At 36.2% G+C, this 27,422-nt stretch overlaps 1 protein-coding gene across 1 annotated transcript in view; it reads left to right on the top strand.

Moving 5' to 3' along the window:
* Positions 1 to 27,422, top strand: part of LOC111159924 (Ras association (RalGDS/AF-6) and pleckstrin homology domains 1) — an 89,426-nt gene that overhangs the window by 38,807 nt on the left and 23,197 nt on the right. The window contains exons 5-8 of the mRNA XM_022522651.1: positions 23,347 to 23,424; positions 23,870 to 24,029; positions 25,428 to 25,549; positions 26,932 to 26,997. Coding sequence (XP_022378359.1) covers positions 23,347 to 23,424; positions 23,870 to 24,029; positions 25,428 to 25,549; positions 26,932 to 26,997 — 426 coding nt within the window. The remainder of the gene's footprint in view (positions 1 to 23,346; positions 23,425 to 23,869; positions 24,030 to 25,427; positions 25,550 to 26,931; positions 26,998 to 27,422) is intronic.

Here is a 27,422-nt window from a genome sequence, read left to right as displayed (position 1 = left end):
TTAGGTCTTTCAGATTCACTTGTTGGGATATGAGCAATATTTTTTTAGGGGCGTGCTTTCTTGGTTATTCTTTGTTTCGTATGTTGATATTCCTTCTTTCTTTTCTTTTTTTTTTCTTTTTAAAGATTTTATTTATTTATTTATTTGACAGACAGAGATCACAGGTAGGCAGAGAGGCAGGCAGAGAGAGGAAGTGAAGCAGGCTCCCTGCTGAGCAAAGAGCCTGATGCGGGGCTCGATCCCAGGACCCTGGGATCATGACCTGAGCCGAAGGCAGAGGCTTTAACCCACTGAGCCACCCAGGCGCCCCAATATTCCTTCTTTCTAATCAGATTATTTTGAGTTGGGTCAAGACGCATGAGGTCAGGTGTCCTCTCCCAGCAGACTCTTCAGTTGTGACCTAGTGGTATTCATGGACAAAGATACCAGTGTTATAATGTTTAAAATAAAGTTCGGTAAGTAAACCAGGAATAAAGCAGGAAAGGAGGTGAAATCTTCTTTATCCGTCCTATTCTTTTGTCTTGTTTGGATGAGTAGAAAAGTGGGTTAGCAAACCTGAAGCTTGCTTTAGTGTACTTTTTAATGGATCTGGTCTGTTCTTCAAATCAAGAAAAACAGTTGAGGCTTACTAGATTCCAAACCCATGTATCCAGTTGTCCCTACACTCGAATATAATCTCTAAGAAATATTTTAATTACTTTTGCATGTGTGGAGTTTAAAGAGTCAAAATAGTTCTCTGAGACTTGTTACAGAAAACTTTGCTCTACATGTGCACACACATGCCATATCCTCTCAGAGGTCAGAACTTTCTACTCTTAGCTGATTCTCAGGGTTTTTAACTCTGTGTCATTAAACTATATTTATATTGGTATTTCTTGATATTTTTCAGTTGTATGTGTTATCTACTGACTTCTCACTCTGGAAGATTAGGGTATAGACACCTCTTCTTTAGACAGTTCCTCTCCCTTCTCCCCTTATGCTCTCCTGGCCTCCCAATATATTTTGGTCGGTTTACTGTTCAGTTTTTATATTATCATTACTATGTACATGCATGCAGTTTGGTGCTAAACTATATGTTTTTATTATATTTCCTTTCTGCGACATTACATTTTACTTACCTGGAATTAATAATTGTCTTGAGATTTTAAAATGTATAGGTTTTTGGTATGTTTATCACTGTTTCGATTCCAAACTTTCCCCAGTTGATTAAGTCTCTTAGTTCAAACAATATTAGTGTTCTGTTAATATCATCTTAAAATTCTTTGCTGTCTTTCATAGTCTTTGCTCTAGAATCATTCTTAGGTCTTTTCTCTCAGGTGTGTGAGCTTCTGCAGAGAATACGATTCCTCCATCCTCCTGCATATGTCAGGGCATATGTCAGCTGTGCTTTCGCAGCCCATTGGGGAAAGAAGGCTTGCAGTGTAAGGTGGTCCTCAGTGTTCAGTATGTGAACTTCCATCTAATCCTTTTAGGTCAGGATTTCTCAACATTGACTACTAACATTTTGGGCTAGATAATTCTTTGTTGTGGGAGCTATCTTGTGCCTCGTAAGACATTAGAAGCATCATTGGCATCTCTCTTGTCCACTAATTGCCAGTAGTGTACACACCTCCTTCAGTTGTGACAACTAGAAATGTCTCTAGACATTGCTACATGTTCCCTATATGGCAAAAGTCCCCTGAGAATCACTGCTTTAAGTAGAAAAGATTATTAGCAAGTCTGAACCCGTTTTCTTCATAGAAAATGATCTTGGGTGTTTTCCTTCTCCTGGCATTTATTTTTATTTTATTTTATTTTTTTTTTTACTATAAACTTGACTAATATAGACGGTTTCCAGGTAATATTGTACACTATAAACTGACTCCTGATTAGTGAGTGCATATGGACCAGGAAGACTGTGAGTGAACTTAAAAGAAGCCTATGAAAAGACACAGACCTTTGTTTCCTGGTGTGAAATTTTTCAGTTTTGTAAGTGAACATAAATACATCCCTTGAGGGTTCCTGGAACCTGCACTCATTGGCTGTTAAAATATACTGCTGGTTCCTGTGGAGTATGAAGTTTCCCAAAGCCAAGGTGGTTTCTGTACTTACCGTCATGATTTTTGTGCCTTAGAATGGTGGGGCCAGAAAAGGCTTCTGGTGGCCTGTATATATTCTTTTTAAAGATACCATGTCTCGTGCCAGCATGCTTTATCTTTCTGTGGAACTAAGTGAACTTGGTGCCAAGCTATGGCCTTTTGGGTCCTGTGAGTGACTCTCAGTCTGAACCTGAGACCCCTGTTGGTCTGCGAGTAAAGGAAGCAGTCTGTGAGTGAACTGCTTGCTTAAGTATGCTTTCAACCAATCCTTCTGCTTTTATTCCCACCACCACTTCTATTGAGATGCCCTTCTGCTTTTCTCTAGTGTTGGCTTAACATTCAGCTTTCCTTGGGCCTAAGATGGTTACCACTCAGCCATATCTAACATAACCTCCTTTTCCTGTCTGCAGTCTCTTGACTTTGGTGTGCCCCAAGGTACAGTCCTGACTCCTTTTCTGTCTATATCCACTCTTTTTGTGAGCTTAAGCACTGACAACTCCCACATTTTAATACCCTATTTCATTTCTCTAAGACACACCTTTTCCCCACATTTTAATGCCCCTAAAACAATGGATCTCAGCCAGGAGCTACTTTGTCCCCCAGGGGACATTCAGCAGTATCTGAAAACATTCTTGGTTGTCACTGATAGAAGGACGCTACTGACATCTAGTGGCTGGAGGCTAAGGGTACTGCTGAAAGCCTATGATGCGCAGGGTAGCCGCCTGGCGACCGGTTATCCGATGCTGAATTGGGCCAAAGTTGAGAGACCATGTTTTAGAAATAGGTGGCATCTGTCACTGTTAGCAAAGTGGCAGTTCTGTGTGAAGTTTTCTTTTGACAGTTCCTGATAAAGATCAAGAAAGTACCAGCATTAAGTCATCTTAGAGTCGAAGAAATACAGGTATCTTTTGCCAGTGCCTCTCCCCCGAACTCCAGGTTCATACATCCTGTCTCTAATCAGTATCTCTATTTGGATGTCTAATAGGTAGCTCAGATTTAACTGGTCTAAAACCAAAGCCCTGGTTTCTCCCAAACTAACTCCTCCAAAGTTTCTCCATCTTAGTTAATGGCTCTTCCGTCCCTCCCGTCCAGCAGCAGATTCTGTTGCCTTTACCTTCTGAGTATATCCAGAATTTGATCACTTCTCACCACCTTCACTGCCACCAAGCCGACGTCATCTTGATGTAAATTTTTGCAATAGCCTCCCACTTGGGCATCCTATATTTACCTTCTCCTTTATAGTCTACCATCCATACCGAAGCCAGAGTGGTCCTATTAAAAGTTAGTCAGATATTGCCCCTCCTCTTCTCAAACCCGAAGACTTTGTATCCTATTATAAAACTGAAATCCCTGCAGTAGCCTGCAGGTCCTTACGGGATTTGCTTTCCCCTTACCTCTGCCTCTGTTTTCCTTTCTTTCCTCCTCTTCTTACTTGGCCAGTTACGCTGCCTCCTAGTTCCTTGCCGGACATCTGAGCCAAGTTAGAAAAGTCATTTTGAAGTTGGTAGTGTTCCATCTTCGGGACCTGGGTAAACTGCCCATCTGAAGATGAACTAATACTGTGGCTTACCTTCTTGTCTTGTTGCTCTCTGAAAGCGAACAGGGCTAGGCACGGTACAATTTCACATCAGGAAGAGTAAGTCTTTTTTCCCTGCCTTTCTCTTTTCTGACTTTTGTTGAAATACTGTGTTTTCAGGCACTTCACATATATGGTCTCATTTAAGCCTCCCGTTATCCCTTTGGTAGGGGCATTTATTCCAAAGAAGAGATTTTAAGTAGGTCAGGTAACTGAGAAACCTGTATTTGAATTATGAAACTACACTTGTCTCCCAGTTTTTATCAGTATCTTAAAAATAAAGTGAAGCTGATTGTTAAAAAATGATTTCCTATGTGTTAAAAATGTTGTAGTATAAAATATTTTCTTTGGATAAGCATAAAAATGTATTACAGAATAATTTCAGTCAGTGTTCTTTTGAAATCCATCAGTGATGTTCATCTACTAAGTTTTTTGTTTTTTGTTTTTTTTTAAGATTTTATTTATTTATTTGACACACAGAGAGAGAAATCACAAGTAGGCAGAGAGGCAGGCAGAGAGAGAGGGGGAAGCAGGTTCTCCGATGAGCAGAGAGCCCGATGCGGGACTCGATCCCAGGACCTGAGATCATGACCTGAGCTGAAGGCAGAGGCTTAACCCACTGAGCCACCCAGGCACCCCTCATCTACTAAGTTTTTAAATTGGAATTCAGTGTGGTTGAAATAAATTCTATTAAGGTCTGTTTGTATCTTAATCAATGTGAAATAAATGTTGCAGCTGATTTCCTGGCATTGTTATGGTACATTTATTCATATTAACTAATAAAACAATAGTTTTTAGTTAGATAGAAGTTTGCAAATATAAATGGTAATTGAATGTTATAAATTTTACGTAAAATAAAGTTCACTGATAAAAAGTTAATGCTAACACATTCCTTTATTTTCTGGTGAGATTTAAACCTTAATGATGCTTCTAAATTTGGAATTTTATACATGAAAATGTACTTCTAAAATGAAAATGCTTTTAAAAGCTATTATTGTAGGGCATAGCAGAGTTGGTTGAGCGTCTGCATTTTGCTCAGGTCATGATCTCAGGGTCCCTACTCAATAGGGAGACTGCTTCTCCCTCTCCCTCTCTCACTCCCCCTGCTTGTGCTCTCTTGTGCTATTTCTTGCAAATAAATTTTAAAAATCGTAAAAAAAGGTTTTATTGTAGTTTATGGCAGAGTCCAAAGGTTTTGTTGAATCTTTTTAATACTTGATGATTGTTCCATAAATATTATAGGAAAAAATTCCTTAGTATCTGAGCTACTAAAACTTCTGAATGTTATAATTGTTTCCCTCATATTTATAGTTTTTTCCCAAGTGAAATCTTCCATGGATATACCATTATAACTTGTGATATGCCAACAGCATATCATAGGTTCAGTGCAATAAATTTTTTCAGTTTCTTCACTTTTCAGAACTATTTCAAGAATTAATGTGTGCAGAAATTTTGAGGTAGTGGAAAGAAAATAGCAATTGTGTTTATTGTAGCACTGGGGGTGGAGAGCCCCATCGGCATTTAAGTCCTATAAGAATAATTATTCTTATCAAGCAACCTTTGGTCTGAAGTATTAACTGGATGAAAGCACAGGGCTTCCTCAAACTTTTAGAGGCCTACATATCTAAAAAGGTTGGATTATTAATTGACTTCTCAATTATTGCAGCTACATTATTCTTAAAATTCTAATGGCTGTGTTGCTACATTTCACTGAAATTTATTCACATGTACACATCTGGTATTTAATTCCAGATTTCCCTGGCCTAGTGAGGTTAATAAATAGCAAAAAGAATAGGTTTCAGATGAAAGAAGAGGTGAAGATTTAGTGAAAAGCATGGTGAAAGTTTAGTTCTCACTCATACTTTTCAAATACGCTACTCCAGTCGACATTGGCATATACGCCGGGATTCTCATTTTGTGTATTTCCTAGTAATCTGTGTCATTTTTCATCTCTGAAGAAATAAAACATCATCATTATTTGATTTTAGGTCTGTTTTGTCATCATTTTGTGTTGCGGAGGGCTGGTGAAGGGCCTTTTTTAGGAACAAGAATAGAAATGTATTCATCTGTTTTTAAAATGGATGAGTACTATAAAATATAAATAATTTTTATTTTTTTAAAAGATTTTATTTATTTGAGAGAAAGAGTGAGAGAGAGAACATGATTAGGGTGTGAGGGGCAGAGGGAGAAGCAGACTCCCTGCTGAGCAGGGAGCCCGGGTCTCCCAGGATCATGACCTGAGCTGAAGGCAGATGCTTAACCAACTGAGCCACCCAGACTACCTAAAAGAAATAATTTTAGAAGGAATTCAGACACATACTGGCTATATAATGGCTAGTAAAAGGAGAGAAGGAAAAAAAGAGGGAATAAAATAGAAAAATAATATCCCCTACTATACTGAGTGCTTATTCTGTGTTGGGCATTGTGCTTAACAACGAGCTGAATCTGCACGGTGTCTTTTGGAATAGATACCATTACCTCCATTTTCACAGTGGAAGGAACTGAGGCAGAGTGACTAAGTTCCCCAGGATTTGAACCCAGGCAATCTGGTTGTAGAACTCACACTGCAGTACCATGCTGCTTCATCACAGAATTGAAGAACAAGACAAGGCTAGACTGGCCAGTGCTCTTAGACCCAGACCTAGAGATAGAGCTGTAAGGGCGGAAGGGAAAGGGCAAAGAGATTTATGTTTATGCAGTAACATCCCCATCTTGTGGTGTTTTAGTATATTCCTGCATGGATTGTTAAAATTTAACAACTCTAAACTAGCTCTAATTTAAATGAATTGAGGCTTAAATGAAATTCAGATGAGGGCTGGTGGTTTCTCACTTTTGTAATAATAGTAATGTTATTCACTTAATTCTTATGGCAACTTTTGGAGAAAATGCTGTTATCCCTCTATTTTACCCGTGAGAAAACAGGTTAAACAGTAAGCCTAGAGTCACATTGTCAGTAAACAGCTGGGCTGAAGCTCCAACCTTACTCCAGCCCTAAGGTCTGCTCGTTTTTAATGTTTGTGAAAAGTGCACACATGTCAGCAAAGGATAAATGTAAATCTGTTTTATTGAAATACTGATGTGTGTTCACAGACCTCCACTTCTTTTTTCCCATTGTAATCTAAGGTGTTAGCTATCAAAAGGAAGTGTTTTATTTTGTTCTTTGGTATAAGGCCATTTCTTGATTATGGTTTGGCTCCTATGTGAGATCAGTGCTTTTCTATACACCTGCCATCCCCCACCCCCCTACACCAGCACAAGATTCTGACTTGAAAATGGTACTTCTCTAACATGTTACAAATTCAATTCAAGATAATGGTGATCCATAACTAATTTTGCAGAGACTTTTGGAGTTTTTGAGGGATTGTTGGAGAATTTGATAGCTTGATAACAAAAGTCTTTAGAACTGAACATGTTTAGAGCAAAATTGATGTGTAGAATTGATCCTCAGATTCATTTTGAGGTAAAAATTGGGTTTGGGGGAGGTTTTTTGTTTTTTGTTTGTTTGTTTGTTTTTATAGAAAAGTGTTTAAATATTTTGTAGAAATGGAAACTAGTATTAAATAAACTGTTTATATCATCCCATAATTCCTTTCCATCTTTATTAATGTAACAACATTGAATCTTCACACATGTACTATTTCTACTGTTTTTGTCACCTTGCCTACGTTCATTTTTGGTGAGGATGTGTTGAATTTTAAGAACTAATGTTCCATCATACTTTTTAATAACATAGTATATAGGTAGTCATCTCTTTTTTTGAACACTTCAGATGTAGATTTTTTTTTTATTAACCAATAAGCATTTGGAAATATGGGGAGTTTGTGTGAGATTGAGTCTACAGAGAATAGGTTTTTTTTAAAGCTTTTTGTTTTAAGATAATATGAAACTCAAAAAATTGAAGGAATATCACAAAGAACTCAGATTCACTGATTACGCAGATTCACTGATTTTTTTAGCATTTTGCAACACTTGCTTTATTGTTCTTTTATATATACATTTGTTTTCCTGAACCATTTTAGAGTCAGTTGCATTTGTTAAGTTTTTTAGCCTTTAATAGTTCGGTCTATATTTATTTATTTTTTTATTTTCCAAGAATGAGGATATTGACAATATTGATTTGATAGGCCTGCCATTGATAATAGTGATTTACACAGTGCTATTGAATATGTTTAAGGCGATAATGTAGAGAAGGCAAAGCGAAAATAGTCTTGATCTGGCCAAGCTTGTGGCATGAAGTTCAAGAAGAAATAGTTATTCACACATGCCCTAAATATTTGAGTACCTCTGCAGTATACTGGGCTGTAAGGGATGAAATGGGAATGTAATACACAATGTGCTTACGAGTTTATGATTTATAATGTGAGAAGAGGGTGTCAATACAGACAAACAATTTCAATTTCAGTACAGTGTGATAAGTGCTATGATAGGAAAGACAGAAAACCTCAGTTAAAAAGTCACTGATGACTTTGAGAATGAATTACAGAATGCATGACAGCCCAGAGTATTCAGACTTTGGAGAGGGGTGGATGCTAGATTGTGGGAAATTGAGTGGTATGTGGAGGGTAGCTGAATTCAGGAAATTTGGCAGTGAAAAGGAGAAAACACTAGTTTAACAAGAGGTGTGTACCCAGAAGTATTGAATATTTTTCTGTCTTTCACACTCCCAATAAGCTGTCGTAGTTGAGTATCAGAAACTTGAGAAAGAGGGGCAATGAGTGGGATCTAGGACATGCTTAACTTTAGAGGGAAATACATATTTATTCATATAGAAATGGAGAGAAGGATGAGAATAGGGGTGCACTTACAGGATTCATTTTAGTGATGAAAATCCTCTTAATGGATGTGATGTTCTTAGTAACAGGAGGGGTGGGGAGTGAGGTCATCTGAAGAGATAAAAGGGTGAAACTAGAAGCTTGACCAACTTGGAAACTACTTAGAATGATCTTAGAGGGAGGTGAGTGCTGTGAAGTGTGTAAACCTGGCGATCCACAGACCTGTACCCCTGGGAATAAAAATATATTATATGTTTATAAAAAATAAAAATTAAAAAAAAAAAAAAGAATGATCTTAGAGGGAATGACTTAGGGAGTGACGGGAAAAGAGGACTAAGAGTACTGCTAAACAGCAGTCAAGGCCCAGTTAAACCAGGAATTGGTACTGGACTTGGTCTTCTCCCATAGAGCTCTGCTGTCCAGAAGTGAGGTTATCCTGAAGATATCAAGGGTTAGGATCATCTGGTTCTTTTTTATTTTTGCAAAATATAATGAAAGATGCATGCAACTTTTCATTACGGTTTTGTTTCAACGATTCATTTCAGTGATCTTTTTCTCTTCCTGCATGATAATGAGACTGGCCCTTTTCCACCTCCTTTACCTATCATTTTCTTCCTTCCTGCATTTTCACAGCATGCTATTTCTCTGAGATGTTCCAGCAAGCAGGCCAAGCATCATACTGACTTCACAGAAGAACAGGCTGAGCTGACACCTGTAAGTTCTGTAAATGTGTCCATGCGGCTACTTACATAGCAGTGCAGAATACATTCTTTAGAACTTCTGATGATGAAATCTGGTCATAAACCTTGGGTTTTTTTAATAAAAATTAAACCAAGTTTAAAAATAAATGAGCAGAAAATAAATGAACAACTGTATGATACAACACCATTGACTGTTACTACTTATGGTAAGATTATATAGGTGGTAGCATATCTGATACAGAAAAATTGTGTATTGGAGCCTAAAACCACATGCTTTCTTTTCTATTCTGAAGCTAAGGGCTTTTGTAAATTTCTTAAGATACAAATGTAGCTGTTCTTCAGAATGGGGTTATCGAGTAGAATGACTTTTCTCCATTGATGATTGACTGAAAACCTAATTTCTTTCTTCAAAAATGTATCCTCTGGTCAGTGGTTGACAAGTCTGGGTGCTTCACATCTGTGCTGTTCCTTATGGTAGCCACTAGCCACATGTGGCTGTTAAGCACTTGAAATGTGGTTAATCCAAATTGAGATGTGCTATAAAGATAAAATACCGTGTGAATTTCAAAGATTTAGTATTTAAAAATGTAAATATCTCGTTAGTATTTTTTATTGATTACTTTGTAAAATTATACTACTTTGGATATTTTCAGGTAAATAAAAGATACTAATGTTTATTTTGCTTTTTCTTTTCTTTTCAATGTAGTTACTAGAAAATTTTGTATTTGTGACTTGTATTCAGTTGGACAGTGCTGCTTCAGAATCATCTGTGAAGTGTAAAAATCCCCCAAGTTCCCGACCCCCACCCAGCTGAATCAGATTCTCTTTAACCCCCCTTCCTTTCCTTGTCTGGTAATAACCCAGGAACCCAGTGAGTTGATTTCACAGTCTACTAATGGCTTGTATCCAGCAGAGTGAAAACCACTTCCTCCCCTCACCTTCAGCCCCTCCCTTACATTCCTCAGCACCAGCCACGCTTGCTGCAGCCCTTCATTGTCATCTCCTTGTTTCACGTCCCAGTCCTTTCAGTCCTCGAACCCCCATTTTATAACAAATAATTTAAATCACTGTCTTTGGCTCAAAGAAATTCATAGATAATCTCACCTACCCACATACCTACTTTTTAAAAGGAATTTAATGCTCTAATACCCATGATGGAGGAGAATAACCAAAAAGTTACTTATAATAATGTATTTCAGTTTTTAAATGTTTGGCCGCCACTGTAGTAAAAGACACAATGACATAATCATACACCCACTTATAATTTGGGTTTAAGACAGGTGAAAAGATCAGAAGTCATTTTTTACGGGATAGAGAAAGCAGAAATTGGGTGGACCTGGAACTAAAACATGTTGTGACAAGTAATAGCAGACAAAACATACCTCTATATGGTAATAGAAAAAGAAAATAGCTTTAAACAAAATAGGGATAATGTGCTGAGACAATTTATAGACTCCAACAAAAGAAATGGGAAATATAAAATTCTTATAAATGAGCCTTATGTATAATTTTTTTTTAAGATTTTGTTTAGAGAGAGAGAAAGAGAGAGCCTGAGTGGAGAAGCAAGAGTCCCCTCTGAGCAGGGAGCCTGATGCAGGACTCTATCCCAGGACCCTGAGTTCATGACCAGAGCAGAAGGCAGACACTTAACCGACTGAGCCACCCAGGCACCCAGGTCTTATGTATAATTGTGATAAAACCATTCCCTATCTTACATCTTTGGATGAGGCAGTGATAAAATGATTTTGATATTTATTTTTACAGTTTAGATTTCTCATTGTGTTGTAACTATTTTAAATAAGACAGTAATGTGGAAGATTTTTAAACCTCCTTTATTAATAAACCTCAGGAATTCTTGCATGGCATGTCTTTTCATTAATAGTATTTAGTTATTTTGTGAAAAAGAATTTGAGCTGTCTCCTGTCCGGTACTGGCATGTGACCGAACGCATATCGATGCTGCCGGTTTGGGCACTGGCACCTTTTCAAGCTGGGTTTCCATTGGTGAAATGATTTTCCAACATAATGAATAACTTTTGGTAAATTCTGGACAAAAGAATGCTGGCTTCCCTCAATTTGTTTTACAGGGTAAATAGCATTCTTGGAAAAGTCAATGAATATTAAAATCATACAGAAATAAATCGTATTTAAAATACAATGTACATTTAAATAGACTTAGGTTCTAAGCTCAGATTGTGTTATGAACAGCATTTCCCATCTATGTGATTTTTCCGTATAAAGACAATAAAAGTTCCTGTGTGATGTGGGACTTTACTTGCTATTATGTGACATTGTTCCATGCTGCAGGGCATCCAGCATTCTCATTCTCTTCTAAAAACACCTGTGACACCCCCCTCCTCTTCATTGTGACAGCCCAAAATAACCCATTTTCTGAAAGGTCACCTTGAAGGCAGTACTACCCTCTTTTAGATCCTCTGATACCCCTAGTTGCTCTCTGTCTCTACCTCTCCCTGCACTCCTAGCTACTCCTTACACATCTTCCAGGACTCTAAGCTTTTTCAAAAATAGTTCCTCTGAGTCCCTGCTTTTGCGTTAAGTACTGTACCTCCTACTTGCTTCCATACCACGTAACACATTGTACTGTAATTGTCATTTAATTTCCCCATTAGACTCTAAACTTTGTGAGAGCAAGGAATGCCTATCCTGGTCACCTTTGGATCTCCAGTGCTTTGCATGGTTCCAGGGTCAAAGTTGCAACCTAATAAATAATTAAATAAATAAAGTGGAAAGTGGAAGAGAGAAAGAAAATAAGCTAATAAACCAGTGAAATGGATTAAAAATGAGCCACTGACTTTGCGTTGTCAGTGGTGAATGAAAGAAAATGTAAGAAGGCCCTATTTAAATGAAGTGGTATGTATTTTTGTTATCAGCAAAATGTTGCAAGACAGAAGGTTGAGTTAAAGACATGCCCAAATCACCGTGTCCTTTGCTTTTCTCAGTCCTCCAACTGTACGCCACTCTTCTCATCCCTCTTACATCTTTCTCCAGTAACAAATTCTCCCGACCCCTTGACCCCCTTTCTGAGGAATTCTAGAGCAACGTATGATTAGCACCATTAGGGGAAGATAGATAAAGGAAGGATATTTTGAAGGAAGGAGTTTGCTTCTTGTGGTTTCTAGGTTTTTGTTTTTTCTGCTACAAATACCTATAGCTTAGATAGAGGAAACATGCAGGCCTGGCTTCCCTCCCTGCTAGTGAGTAAGCTGTGAGTAGCTACCTGACTATCCCACGCCGATTTATTGTCATGTTCAGCTATTCATGGTCTCATTTTTTTAGATGTGGATTATTTTTGGTACACTAGCTATAATAATATAATGATTATCTCATTTTTATTTTAGGCTGTTTAAACCTTTTAATATTTTTAAATGGATAACTTCCACTTTTGAGTCTTTAAACAAATACAGTTAGATATCATTGTTTCTTACTGATCAGAAAACAGTTGTTTTTTGGTTTTGGGGTTTTTTGTTTTTTTTTAAGTGATTTGAAGTCTTGAGGTGATCTGAGTTTAGGACTCATTGAGTAAATCTTAAAAGATTTTAAGTTTAAACTTGAACTTAATGTCTGGAATTATATTTACCAAAAAAAATTTGTTTTCATGGCCTGAAGCATATTTATTTTTTAGAATTTAAAATAAAGTGATCGGAATATAGATATTTTACTTACTTGGGGGATCTTTTTCTGAGGAACTAATGTTTGAGTAAGGTAAAGGAAATAGGAGTAGGTTTTTCATAAATTATTTTTTACGTATTTGTGTAAGAATACACTTGTCCCATTACATATGAATAGCAAAAAATGAATGGGAATAAGAGCAATAAAATTGTCCTTCCCAGTTTTCTCCCTCGTCTTAGCAGGTTGTTAACCTCAAATTAAATTGAATTTTTAGAAATTTCTCTGTCCTCGTGTCTTTTGGATAAGCCAACTAATCTTTACCTTCAGGAGGATTATACCATTTAGGTAAATGAGGACCTAGAGATAATTGTCTCTGTTCTTGTTATTGTTTGACCCTGTTAGTGCTGATCTTGATGAATATGTCCAATTTTTTTAACCTTGGGTTTTTTTTTCCTTTGTTGTTCTTTTTGCAGGAGTGGGTGAAAGGGCAGGTATGCTTATAAGGTTCATCTTATATTTTTTTAAAAAGGCAAAAAAAATGCATAGGCAATGAAATTCTATATAGCAAACTCAACATAGTGTAGATATGAGCAAAGATTAATATATTTTTTTTTAAGATCTTACTGATTTATTTAACAGAGACAGCGAGAGAGGGAACACAAGCAGGGAGAGTGGGAGAGGGAGAAGCAGGCCTCCCACTGAGAAGGGAGCCCCATGCGGGTCTCAATCCTAGGACTCTGGGATCATGACCTGGGCCAAAGACAAACACTTAACAACTGAGCCACCCAGGTGCCCCAAAGATTAGTATTCTTTAACAGTGTTTCTAATCTTGAAGTAATGTGTTTTATTATCTGTGACAGTGAACTAAGAGTGGGTACTGCTCTAATACTTCTTTTCAAAGAACATTTTTCTTAAGAATAACTTGATACATCGTTAGATTTATAAAATACAACATCATAGAATATTTTCTATAACATCACTCAGCTGCACCATTGTATTTTTTTTCTTAAGATAGATTTATTTATTTCAGGTTTGGGGGAGGGACAGAGAGGGTGGGGAGAGAGAGTCCCAGGCAGACTCCACACTGAGTGCAGAGCTTGTATGGAGGCTCAGTCCCATGACCCGAGGTCAGGACCCCAGCCAAAACCAAGAGTGGGATACTCAACTGAATGTGCCAGTGTATTATTTTAAATGGTGGTTAGTAATTACATCGCATTAAAAAATAGTTCCTAATTCAGAATTATTTAGGGACAGGCAAATCTGAATTACGTTTATATGGAAACAACTCTAATTTATACTCTGAATTTAAATACAATTGCATAAACTTACCTTAAACATGTTACTAAAAAGTTACCAAGGGGGAAAACAGTAGTTAAGGCCTTTGTTATTCACAGATCATTTTTATGAAAATATATTAATTACTTAAATTAACAATTTAAAGGAGCTCTACTTAATATTTTATGTCATTTGTTTGCTATGTAAGTCCTTTACTGTCAGTATAGTCTTATTAGTATTCTGATGTAATGAGTGAATTAAGATTTTACTGAAAACAGGTGATATCCATTAGGCAAAATATTTATGGACTTTTTTTTCTCTTGGAAAAAAGCTGTCATTGAATTGATCAGAAATACTTGCAGAGTTTTAAAAAAGTTTTTAAGAGTCTTATTCTGTTTTCATAAGAATATACTACTTAAAGCTATATGGATCTTTATCGGCTTTAATAAGAGGAAGGCATCTGTTTAGTCATTGGTCTCAACACCTGTTATCTGTGCTGTGTGCACTGCACTTGCAAAGGCCTCCCTAGAAGACAGGCTGGCTCTGTGATCTAGGCAGCGCACGGTCCGTTTTTGCAGTCAGGGACTGGCACGAGTTGGCTAGGACATGCCTCTTGGCATCGATGGTGTCTGTCTCCCCATCCTTTTCTTTCTTTTTTTTTTTTTTTTTTTTTTCTTTTTTAAAGTTTTCTTATGGACACATTTCACTGTAGGAAAAAGACATGAGATTAATGATAGAGAAACATTCTTTGTCTACTTTATATTTTAAACACATAAAAACTCCACTGACTTCTTTTGCCTTTTTTGTTTTTCTCTCTCTTTTTCTGCACAAGCACTCCTATCTGGACAGGGAAACCTCCCTTCTTCTGAGAAACATTGCAGGAAAACCTTCTCATTTGCTGACCAAGGTGATACTACTTCTTTCCACCTGCATGTAAATGTTTATTGTCTTTCAGGTAGAATATAATTTCTGGTTTTGATTGTGTTCGCAGATTTCCCAGATTATGCTTTCTTATTTCAGCATCTTTGTTGTTATAGTTATTTTTTTCTCTTACTGAATAATTATTTATTGATCTTAATGACTTAAGATACAATGACTTAATATTCTACTCTCAATATCCGAAAATACTGTAAATATTGTAAATACCTGGCCATCTTCCCAAGTATGTTGCACTTTTTCTAGTTTAACACTTTATTTTAAAGTCCAAAAACATTGCTCTAATTGAAACTTTTATTACTAGTGGTTATCTATCCATGCTGTGAGTTTCTTTAGCAAATTTTGTTTTCTAATTCGTGCTTGTATTATAAATTAAAACATTTATTTATATAAACAGAATCTTACTTTACATTAGCTTAATCAAATTGGAAGAGAAGACTGCAATTTTAATTTCTCAGTTACCCGCCCTCAGAATGGTTTCAGTCAGTCCAACGGGATTTTCACTGGGCTAATATTTTACATCAATTTAAAATTGTTTAGCCATTGTCATTATTAACTAAGCAGTAACAAAGTAGGGAAGCTAAATAGATTCTGACCTCTTTTCATGTCATGTTTTTATTTCATTATCTTATTTAAATGTTAAATTCAAGAATATTGGACTTGGTTATAGATATTTTCTTTGGAATATGATGGTAATTATGGGTAATATCTGTAAGTTATTATTGTGTCTAAGGTTTTTTTTTTAATTTATTAAGGTTATAAATTTTTGAAAGGGGGTATTAAGGCTATGACTAAAACCTCCCTGAGAATTAGCTCAAAGAGAAGACCCAAGAGTCATCTTGCTTTCTCTTGCTTGAGTTTCTCTTTAAAGTAGATCTAGAAATGGGGTAGAAACAGCTTAAGATTAGGGAAATGTAGAAGTCTACGTGAATAATAGCCATATTATACTTTATAACCATAGCAAAGGTCTTTTCCTCAGCTCCTCCTCTGTTTACTCTCTCTTTCCCTGCAATTTGCACTGATGACTTCAAGTAGGATCTCTGTTCTAGATGAGATCAGATCTCTCTACCTAAGAGCAATATATTTCCTGGTCACTCAGGTATTTCTTGGAAGATTACCAGGATTTTACCAGCACCTCCAGTCCCACAGATCTTTAGCTTCCTTACCTACATTAACCCTGCTGCCTCACAATTTATATCCTTGTGACATTGCTGTTTCTATTCGGAATGCTGCCACTCTCCCGGTTACCACGGTGTGAGCCCTCTACCATCCATGGTGCCTTTTTTCTTCTCAGTTACTATCTTAACGCTCTAGTGAAGAATTTGCAGGATTAAATTCACTCATCCATTTTGTTCCCATTGCCACCAACCTAAATTGGCTCCTAACCTCTTATCAGAGCTACCACACTGGTCTCTTCATTCTTACCTCCCCTTCCTCCAGTCCATTTTGTACAATGCTCTCAGATGTAATAGTTTTACCATTTCCATTGTTTATTTATTGAACAAATATTTGAGTCATATATTATCCTGGGGCTGGGATATAACTTTGTATAAAATGGACATAGCCACCTCCCTCAGGAGCTCACAGTCTGCTTAGGAAGATAGATAAAAAATATTAATGGGCAAGTGTAAACAAATTTAAATCATGTTAAGAGCTGTGGAGGAAGCAAAGGTTCGTTAGGAGAATACTGGGGGGGGGGAATTGGGGTACATTTCCTTTAAATGATAAGATCAGAAAAGGCCTTTTTTTTTTTTTTTTAATTTTATTTATCCATTTGACAGAGATCACAAGTAGGCAGAGAGACAGGCAGAGAGAGAGGAAGGGAAGCAGGCTCCCTGCTGAGCAGAGAGCCCGATGCAGGGCTCGATCCCAGGACCCTGGAATCATGACCTGAGCCGAAGGCAGAGGCTTTAACCCACTGAGCCACCCAGGCGCCCCAGAAAAGGCCCTTGTAAGGGGGCGCTGTTTAACCTAAAGATTGGGGGGTGGAAGCCAGCTTGAAGGTGAAGGTTAGCGTTCCATGTAGATAAACACAGGGAGAAGAATTTGGCAGGATTGAGAAGCTGAGAAAAGGCTATGTTGCTGGAGCCACAGTAGTTGAATGAAGATAGGAGTGAGTGTCTTGATTTGAGGTTGGAGAGGTAGGCAGGAACCAGATTATTCAAGGTGCGCTAAGGACTTTGTATTTTTTTCTAAATGAAGTGGCAGACTGTTGAAGAGAATAACTTCATCCATTCAACAGATACTTCAATACCTACTGGGTTCACAACCCTGGAAATATAGCAGTGTACAATACAAAGTTCCTACCACAGGGAGAGTTTTTCTTTGCAAGTTACGGATAAATGCAGTCAGTAATTTCTCACCTCCCTGTGCCCAAGAGACAGTAATACCAACTGCAGCACCAGCCATCCCTGCTTGGATCCACTCTTCTCCCATTACCCAAGTGTTGGAATTGCTGGTGTGTGTAGCCAACATCTGGCTCCAGCTTCCTCCTATATACTACCCTGCTTACATACATGAAATTTGAGCAGGAATGTGATTCACTAGCATAGAGCCTAAACATTTAGGCTAGAATGGGGCATGGAGCCAAGGAGGTAGCAGAAATTCCTAGATAACCCAAACTATAGGAGCCTGTCTATGTCAGTGCCGTCAATACCAGGGCACTTGGTTGTTTTTAAACTAAAAATGGGTTTACACGTCTTGCATGCCATCTGTGTGGCAGTCTGGCTCCCCTTACCCAGAAAGCATGGTACCCCAGTTACCCATCTCTGATACACAGTTTTCCAAACTAAGACATTGTAACACCCAGTAGTTAGTACACAGTAGAATGAACATAGTAGCACTGCGCTTAGGCCAGAGCACCAAAAAGATGTTTTTTGTTTATGGGTTGTTTTTTTTTTTTTTTTTCCATCCAAAATCCAGTTGTCACTATACCACTATTAATGAAATAACTATCCCACATACAGCTCTGAGCTGGGAACCTCTAAAAACAGTGCCAACCAGTTTCTTCTAGGAATGGCATTAGTACTATAAATGGGTACGGTGGGCAAAGGACATACTGCTGATTGGTGCCCTTAAATCTCTGGTTACTCTTCTAAATGCCTTTCCTAACCTCTTCATCTCACAGTGCATTTTTTTGTCATCCTTCACTCCTCTACCCTGCGTTATTTTTTTTCCATAGGATTTATCCCTGACTGACTAACCACACATCTATTTCTTTATTGTTTTGTCTCTTATGAAATGTAAGCTCCTGCAGTCAGACCCAAGCCTTCAGTCTCAACACACATCTGTCACAGAATGGTCCTTTAGTAACCTTCAGGAACTGTTGTAATGTTAACCACCATTTTCTTTGCTTCAGAGAAGTTATAAAAGTGCTATTACATTACTGTAAGTCTTTCATTTTTTGACAAGTGGTTTTAATTTACTGCTATCCCATTAGTTTATGCTATAACTTTATGACATAGTGGAGAGAGCAAGTAGTCAGTCATTTGGTAACTGCCTGTATGATCTTAGATTAGTCTTTCTGAGCCTTAGTTCATCAGTACAATGTATATAATAGTGATATTGGCCTTGCATTATTGGGAATTAAATGAGATACCGTGTGTAACACACCTCATTGTGTGTGGTAAGCTTTAGATGTTCAGTTGATGTTTGTTCTCTTCCCAATGAGAGTCTTTTTCAGTGTCAGGGAACTAAAGTAGTTATTATTTTGGCTCTAAGTAATTTTAAAGAGTAGAGCATTTCATTGGCAGTGAACTAATTACCACTCCAAGTTTTCTTTGAACCTTTTAAAATTGATATAACTTTTTATTGTTGTAAAATGTAAAATAAACTACATCCTACAGAAACTGTTAATTCATTTTGAGCCCCTTAATTTCAGCTGGATTTGTTCTGAACCAACAAAGCCTTAATAATTTCTTGGTTGAAGGAATTCACTAGCCGTCTCTTAGCAACTGTCACTCTTTCTATCAGTATTCTAATTTTTACACTCAAGAGAGTGCTTTAACACTTTGTAACCACAGCATTGGCTTTCATTTAATCATAAGATCTTCACTGAGTTTTTGTTCTTTATGTAAATTTGAGGAGACTTGGCATTTGATGGTTAGTGATAGCTGCACAGGAGTTTTTCAGGTAGAAAATGGGTTGTCTTTTGCTCTTTTAAGAGACAGGGTAGAAGAGAAAGTTGTTATATGTGTGAGATATCTTTTACTTATGTTGAGGATGGCTGAGGAACAGACAATGTGAAGAAAGGGATAGTTAGAAGATAAGGGGACAGAAGACTTAAGACCTTGAGGTTGTCTGCATTAGCAAAAAGAGGAGAACATGAGATGAATAAAGCTTTGTTCTTTGTATTGAAATTAGGCTGCAGACATTGAACATAGACTTATATTGCCTTTATAAGTAAACTATCAAATATCTTCTTCCTGTACAGTCTAATCACATCAGCAAAGATTTATTGATCTTGCATGCTTTATGAGCTTAAAACAATTTCTTCCTCTCCTGGGTTGTAATGGTTAAAAGTAAAGGTATGAATATATCTACCATGGTAATGTAGGTAAAGGTCGAACTTTCTGAGAAACAGGTTATCCATGGGAAGCATAAAACACTATGACTCTTACAATTTGATATAAGTATTTATATTTTCAGTTTTGCTCCGGTGATGATATTCAGACTCTAAAAGTAAGAAGTATCTTGGTCAGTTTTTTCTTCAAAAAGCTTCTAGCAAGGATCATCCTTGTTGATAAACTGGAGAAGAATAAACTAAAATTTGCCTACGCTGAAATTAAGCACATAGCTCCTAAATTTGAATTTGATATAGTTTTAAAACAGATCAATTTATGTAGTTATTAAAGTATTATTTTGAGCAAATGAAAGAGCTAAATTTGGGTGTTAAAATAGCCCCACCTAGGTGCTTTCCAAAAAGATGGTTTCTTATTGATGGCTAGGAAATCCAATTTGTTTAATGTATGTTAAATGGTTGCACTGAATCTCTTATTTCTTTAATCCTTTCTTCCACAATGTCAGCATTTTTCCTGTTAGCCTGTAGAACAGAAACTTAGTTTAAACTAATCTTAAAATTAAATGACTTTTTATATCACTCCTTCAGAAGATAGCACTGGTTGTGTTCTGTTGTATTTGGCAAGTAATATTACAATAAAATGGGAGTATGAAAGTACTATTTTTATATTTCTAACCAATATCAGAATGTAATTATTTAAATTTGTATATGTCTTTTTAAAATAAACTGAATTCTTTTAGAGCAGTTTTAGATTCACAGTAAATTGGAGGGGAAGGTACAGAGATTTCCCATATACTACCTGCCCCCACACGTGCATAGCCTCCCTGTAATCAACATCCCACACCAGAGTGGTATATTCGATACAGCTGACGAACCTTTCCTGACACATCATTATCACCCAGAGCTCACAGTTTACATTAGGGTTCCCTCTTCATGTTGTCCATTCTGTGGATTTGCACAATGTGTAATGACATGTCCTACACAGCGTCATGCAGTATAGCTTCACTCGGACGAAAGTGCTGTGTTCCACCTATTCATCCCTCCTTCTCCCCAGCCACTAGCAACCACTAATCTTTTTTACCATCTCCATAGTTTTGCCTTTTTCAGAACGTCATATTGTTAGAATCATACAGTGTGCAGCCTTTTCAGACTGGCTTCGTTCACTTAGTAATATGCATTTAAGTTTCCTCAGTGTCTTTGCATGGCTTGATCATTTCCTTTTAGCACTAATATTCCATTGTCTGGATGTAGCACAGTTTACCCATTCAGCTCCTGAAGGCTCTCTGCATTGCTTTTAAGTTTTAGCAATTAGGAGTAATGCTGCTAGAAGCATCTGTGTGCAGATTTTTGGGTGGAGGTAAGTTTTCACGTCCTTTGGGTAGATCTTAAGGAGCATGATTACTGGATCATATTGTAAGAGCATGTTTGTTTTATTAGAAACCACCAAACTATCTTCCATTGTGGCTCTGTCATTTTTCATTCCCACCAGCAATGTATGTGAGTTCTTGTTGATCCTCTACTTCACCAGCATTTGATGTTTTCAGTGTTTTGGATTTTGGCCATTTTAATAGGTTGTATAGTGATATCTCGTTTTAATTTGGTGTTCCCTAAAGATATATGATACTGAGCAAATCCTTTCATGGGCTTATTTGCTATCTGTGTACCTTCTTTGGTGAGTTGTTCGTTCATGACTTTTACCTGTTTTTTAATTGGATTGTTCATTTTCTTAAATTCTAAGTTTCTTTGAATATTTTAGATAGTCTTTTATCAGATAAGTTGGATAAATTGCAAATATTTTCTCCTAGTCTATAGCTTTTCAAAATTCTTGTCTTACTCTTTTGAATATTTTTCTTTTAAAAATATTCTTGGCTTGGGGGATTTTTTTTTTAATTTCTGCAGAATAATTACAAGGTTATAAAAGAATTTAGCCTTTTAGAAGTTCATGTTTATATTCCATATACACAAAGCATTGATTTTATGTATCAGTCTTTCCTTATCAGACTTTGAGATTTAAATTTGCTTTTCAGAGACATGAAGTAAAACTTGAAAATATGCCTTGGTAAATTTTTCCTCTCTGTAACAGCCGTTCATACTAATACAAAGATGTGTCAAATGAGCCATGAGAAACAGAAGATCATTATCCTATTGAGAAGACATTCATAAAGCTCCTGCTTCCCTTTTTCTCTTCAAAAAAACAAAAAAAAACCTGTCAACTGGTTTCATGAAACCACTGGGAAATGATAGTATTCAAAATTCCTTTCTAGAGTAGTGCTATACTCATCAAAAACACAGGGTTTGGTAATTAAACTAACAATGATTTGTTTATCTAAAACGAATTATTCCAGAAACTGAGAGTTTTAATGACTGTAGCGTAGTGATCTCGTTGTATAGCCTGCATTAAAAAGGAAAAAGAATTATTTTACAATACACAGGCAACATATTTTATAATTATGTTATTTGGTTATTTGCATAAAGGTTATACAGTGATTTGATCTTTTAATCAAATGAATATATCTATAACAGTCTTAAGAATCAAGTCTTACCTTACCCCCTCCATTGTTAAAATAAAGTTCTTTGTTCTCTAATTGGGTTTACAGATAGTATTTCCACACCTTGGTTATTATGTTAATTCACTGGCTCCTCTCATTGAAAAGGATCCGATTTCTGGCAAATAAGCTCCACTGTCTTTCTAACTACTGTTTTCTCTGTTCTCCGGAGTAGTAACTACTAAGCTTGAAATGAGGGAAGATAGCTTAGAGTATGAAATGGATGGCTTTTAATCATAATCCAGAGCAGATAAAAGTAGCTGATATAACTAGATCTTTTTTTTGTTTTAAGTCTTATATTAAATATAGGAATATGTAAGATGGCAGTGTATATTTTCCTTAGATGTTTTCAAGAGTAATCAAAAACTTAGAGTTGGAAAGTAATCCTTCATACAAAGTGAAAATTTACTTATATGAGTTTTTCTCAACTGGAGATTAAGACTACAGTGTACAATGGCCTATTGCTGGAAAGTACAAGTAAGTACTGGTGTTACAATACTATATGTTATTATAGGAAAAAATAAATGGTATAATTATAGTTCTTGATAATTTTATTACTATTTATAATCTAAATTTTATAAAGAAGTTACTAGAAGTTAAATATTTGGAAAATTATATTTAGCATTTAAAAATTTCATCAGTGAATTAATAGAAACAAATTTGAGTTTACTAACATGAGACATTGATTATCTTGTGTGCTTTTCAAAGCAGAATGAAACCTAGAGTATAATGCAGACTTCTCTCTTTGCATTAGTATATTGATAAGAACATACCTGGATTTTTTATTAAGGATTTTTTATGTGGTTGCAAAGAAATAAATTGACTTTTTTCTGCTGTTTGATGATGATAATACATTTTCAGTATAATAAAACAAAACATTAGTATGCAAAAGATTGCCCGTGCTTCAAAGGTGGGTATAAATTCAGAGTCAAGGGACTGTGCAGGTATGGCAAACTGGCCGGCCAGCACATAGCCCATTATACACTCCTTTTTCTCCTGTCTGAAATTCATCTGCTTCAGATTGACAGAATCAAACTCATTAATTTGCTATATCACAGATTTCTTTTTCTCTAGAAGATGGAATCTAGTCTTACTATAAGAGATCTTCAAGTCTGCATCTTAGAAACGTTTCTTTGCACTATGTCTCTTCTCACTTTGTGAATAGGGTTATTTTTTAAATGTGCTCTCTCTATAAGTATCTGAAGTTATATTCTTCCTGAAATTCAATACTGGCAACATCCTTAAGATAAAAAAACTTACCAGAAATTCTCATTGTTTTAGCATTAGTTTATCTGCAGTGCTTTGTGTTCACAGGAAGAACAGGCTGCAAAATTGAAAGCTGAGAAGATCAGAGTTGCCCTGGAGAAGATTAAAGAGGCACAAGTGAAAAAGGTGATATTTGGGCTTTTTCCTCGTTTGGGATTTTTTTTTATCCGTTTTTATCAGATTTATAAAGAATTGCCTTGTTTATATAACATGCCTTGAAGATACAGAAAGGTAGAGGGATATTTCTTCCTAATATATTTTTCACTTATGTTTTTTGTAGATAAAATGTTTAGAAAGAAATAACTTTCTGTTTTAAATTCTCCTAAAAAAGTAAAACAAAATTATCTTATTATAATCTTAAACCTGTTATTATAATTTCAAAAATGCTTTCCATTTGTTTAGATGTGTTATTTGATACCTAAATTTAGAGCATCTTTCTTGCATAATAAAATCATTTGTGTTTTAATTTATATTTAACTAAGAACATTGCTCAACGTTACTTGATATTGGAAGAAATTTCTAGAATGCCTAGTTTTTGCTTTGTATTTAATTTCCTTTTTACCTGTTATAGTTGGTGATTAGAGTCCACATGTCTGACGATAGTTCTAAAACAATGATGGTGGATGAGAGGCAGACAGTGAGACAAGTGCTGGATAACCTAATGGACAAATCCCACTGCGGTTATAGTTTAGACTGGTCGCTGGTAGAAACCATCTCTGAATTACAAATGGGTTAGTAATCTAATTGCTTCATTTACTTTTTAATTTCTATGCAATCCTAACAGTTTTCATGTTAACTAAAGCACTTTGAGTCATCTTTTTTGCCCCCCTATATATAGCCTTAGCTTTTTACATTATCTTTTTTTCCTCCAAGTATTTTGAGATTTCTTTGGATACAAGATCATTTCCAGTTCACTTCAAATCTTCTTATGGCTAAAACAGTTTTTTTTAAAGTAACAAAATACTTTTTCCCTTCTAATTACTGCATAGATAGACACATTTACTAAGACCATTCTGTTTATTCAGATTTGTTCTGAATTTCTTTAACCAGCATTTGACTTTCAGGGAAAACATAAAGCCCATGTTTTTTATTTTTAGCTAGATGTACTAAATCTTAATTTCCTATGGTTTTGTAGTTTAGCGTGGTATTCTCTAGTTTTAAAAATTCCTCATTTTTAATGCCATAATTGACTCTTAAAAGTTTCCTTATTATAATGTGTGATTATGGCAATTGTTATTTTATTAGGTCTTGCTGATTCTGTAATCAATGTCAACTTTATATTTTATTTTAAAAAGTACTTGCATTGCTCTTAGTACCTATATATTTAAATATTTCACAGTGGTTTCCAGAGAAATAAAACTTTAATAACCCTTTTGTCTCAGAACACACATACATAGCCCCCAGAAACTGAAACATGTTATTAGTTTATTAACATGTATAAAATGTATTCTAATAATACTCAAAACTATTCTTAGAGAATTAGAAAGGTTTGAGTTCAGAGATGTGGCATCATGATACACAGAAAATGTTTGGATACTAATTTTTGGAATATGTCTATGGCTGTAGGTTAAAGACCCACATATATAATATTTCTCTACTACCTTTTATGTAATTGGCTACAGTGTCTTTTTTTTCTTTCCTTAAGATTTTTATTTTTTTATTTTAGAGGGAGAGAGAGAGCACGAGCTGGGGGAGAGGGAGAAGAGGAATCAGAGCTCTGCTGAGCAAGGAGCTGGAGGGAGGGGCTTAGTCCCAGGAGTCTGAGATCATGACCTAAGTTAAAGGCAGATGCTTAACTTGCTGAGCAATCCGGGCACCCCTGGTTTTTGTTTTTTTTTCAGGGGTGGATGGGAAAAAGCTGAAGGCTGAGGAAGACCTAAGAGAAGACCTAGATTTTAGTCCTAATTCTTCCATGTAGCAGTTGTGTGACTTTGCTAAAATCCATTAACACAGTGGGCATGTTTCTATATTTGTAAATAGAGGGAAGACTAGATCATTTCTAAGGACTAAGAGCCATAATGTCGAGTAAAATTCTGTGATTCTGCTTGGAATTACTTCATAAGGGTTTCAGGTCTTTGATGCAGCTCTGATGAATACTAACAAAATATTGATATTTTATCTTGGGACAGAGAGAATCTTTGAAGACCATGAGAACTTGGTTGAAAATCTTGTTAATTGGACAAGAGACAGCCAGAACAAGCTTATATTTATGGAACGTATAGAAAAATATGCACTTTTCAAGAACCCACAGGTGAGGCCAATATCTTACAGAAGTCATGATTTCTGAATATTCATCTTATATTATTCTATTACTTTTAAGTTAATAGAGCTAAAAAACTGGCAACCTCCTGGTTGGAGTGTTACGGTTGCAAAACCCCATGGGAACATATACTACTGCTGTGGTGGAAGGTCTGCTGGACCCCAGGTGTCAGACCTCAAAGAGATTACCTGCCACCCAGAGCCAGATGGGGTGAGCCCTTGGGGCAGCAGAAGTGACTCCAGGGAGTTATCAGGTTTTTGCTTTTTGTAATCCAGCCTGTTGAACCCAGCTGTTTACTGGGTGAGCTTCTCATCCATCAAAGAAAAGTACTTACGTGTGTAAGTTCTCTACTTCCTCCATTTATCCAGTTGACACTTTATTTTAATATCTTTTTTTAATCTCAATAACCTTGATTATAAATGTTTCCACTTTTAATATATGTTACCTTGATTTATTTGGCATCTGTTTATTCCAGAATAATGTTTGAGTTAACAATTAATAGTACACAAATATTTTATAAAAAATCAGTAGGTGAAAAAGGAGTATTAAAAAGTAGTAATGAAAGATAATAGCAGTGTTAAAAGTATTAAATATCCTTCAGACAGCTTAATCATGACACATCTTTACTGGATAATTTTAGTTGAGTAATACACGTTTGGGAATACCAATACTTTTTTTTTTTTTAAGATTTTATTTATTTATTAGAGAGAGAGCATGAGAGGGGAAAGATCAGAGGGAGAAGCAGACTCCCTGCCATGCAGGGAGCCCGATGTGGGACTCAGTCCCCATATTCCAGGATCATGACCCAAGCCAAAGGCAGTTTCTTAACCAACTGAGCCACCCAGACACCCCTACCAATAGATTTTCTTACAGGTAATTGGAAAAAAGTATTTTATAAAGCTAATAGTTAGAATTCAGATTTTAGTCAAGGTAAGCAAGTAATATTATGATAGTCTCAGAGAATTAGGGATTTCTTTTTTCAAAGCCAGAACATAAATTAAGTGTTCTGCATCTGGGTCAGTTAAGCTTAGCATATTTTAAGGAAATTTACCTTACTCATTGTACTTAATTTATAAACTTTTCAGGTCCCTTCATTAGTTGTACATAACATTTGTCAGCTGTTGGATGTAGTATCATCTCAGGATTTGGGAGAGGTCAGTTTATGGAATAACTCAAGATATTGGCTAAAGTAAGGAGAAGCCAGCATTAAGCATTTTAGCAATGATGCTCAGGCACAAGTTAATGTTCAAAGCAGTAATCCTGTCATTCTATAAAGGCAGACACAGTTGCTGTATCTCTAGAAGAAATCAGATATGCACCTGTGCCAAGGGAATAATAGGATGGGTTTAACTTTCATTTATTTATTTTTCCAGAATTATCTTCTGGGGAAAAAGGAAACTGCTGAGATGGCAGATAGAAACAAAGAAGTGCTACTGGAGGTATGACTCTTCAGTCCCCCCACCCCCTTTTTTCCTGCACATTACATATTAAAATATTAAGTACCTTTTTTGAAGTCAAGTATGTCAATGCTATATATTCATAATTACACTTGGAACTAGAGAAGCCTATATTCCTCCATAGCCTGGGAGGGAAGAGTTCAGCTGTGTGAATGTTCGACTACTGAAGAACCTCTTAAAAACTGTTACTTTGCCAAGTAATATATTAGGGGACTAAAAAGAGTCATGAGCTGTTAGGGGCAGATAAGTGGGGGAAAGGGCTAGTCAATGAAGGACATGATTGTGGTGCTTTATTTGCTCACCCAAGAGAAGTTTGAATATACTAGTAATTTACAAAGTATTTCAAGCTTTAATTTAAATAACTCAGTTTAAAAAATCATAATCATTTAAATATATATCTACATCCC

Source organism: Enhydra lutris, unplaced genomic scaffold (assembly GCF_002288905.1).
Source record: "Enhydra lutris kenyoni isolate GAN:26980312 unplaced genomic scaffold, ASM228890v2 scaffoldscaffold1, whole genome shotgun sequence".
NCBI classification, from domain to species: Eukaryota; Metazoa; Chordata; class Mammalia; order Carnivora; family Mustelidae; genus Enhydra; species Enhydra lutris.
Note: the sequence above shows the minus strand (reverse complement) of the source record. Positions and strands in the feature narration are given on the sequence as shown.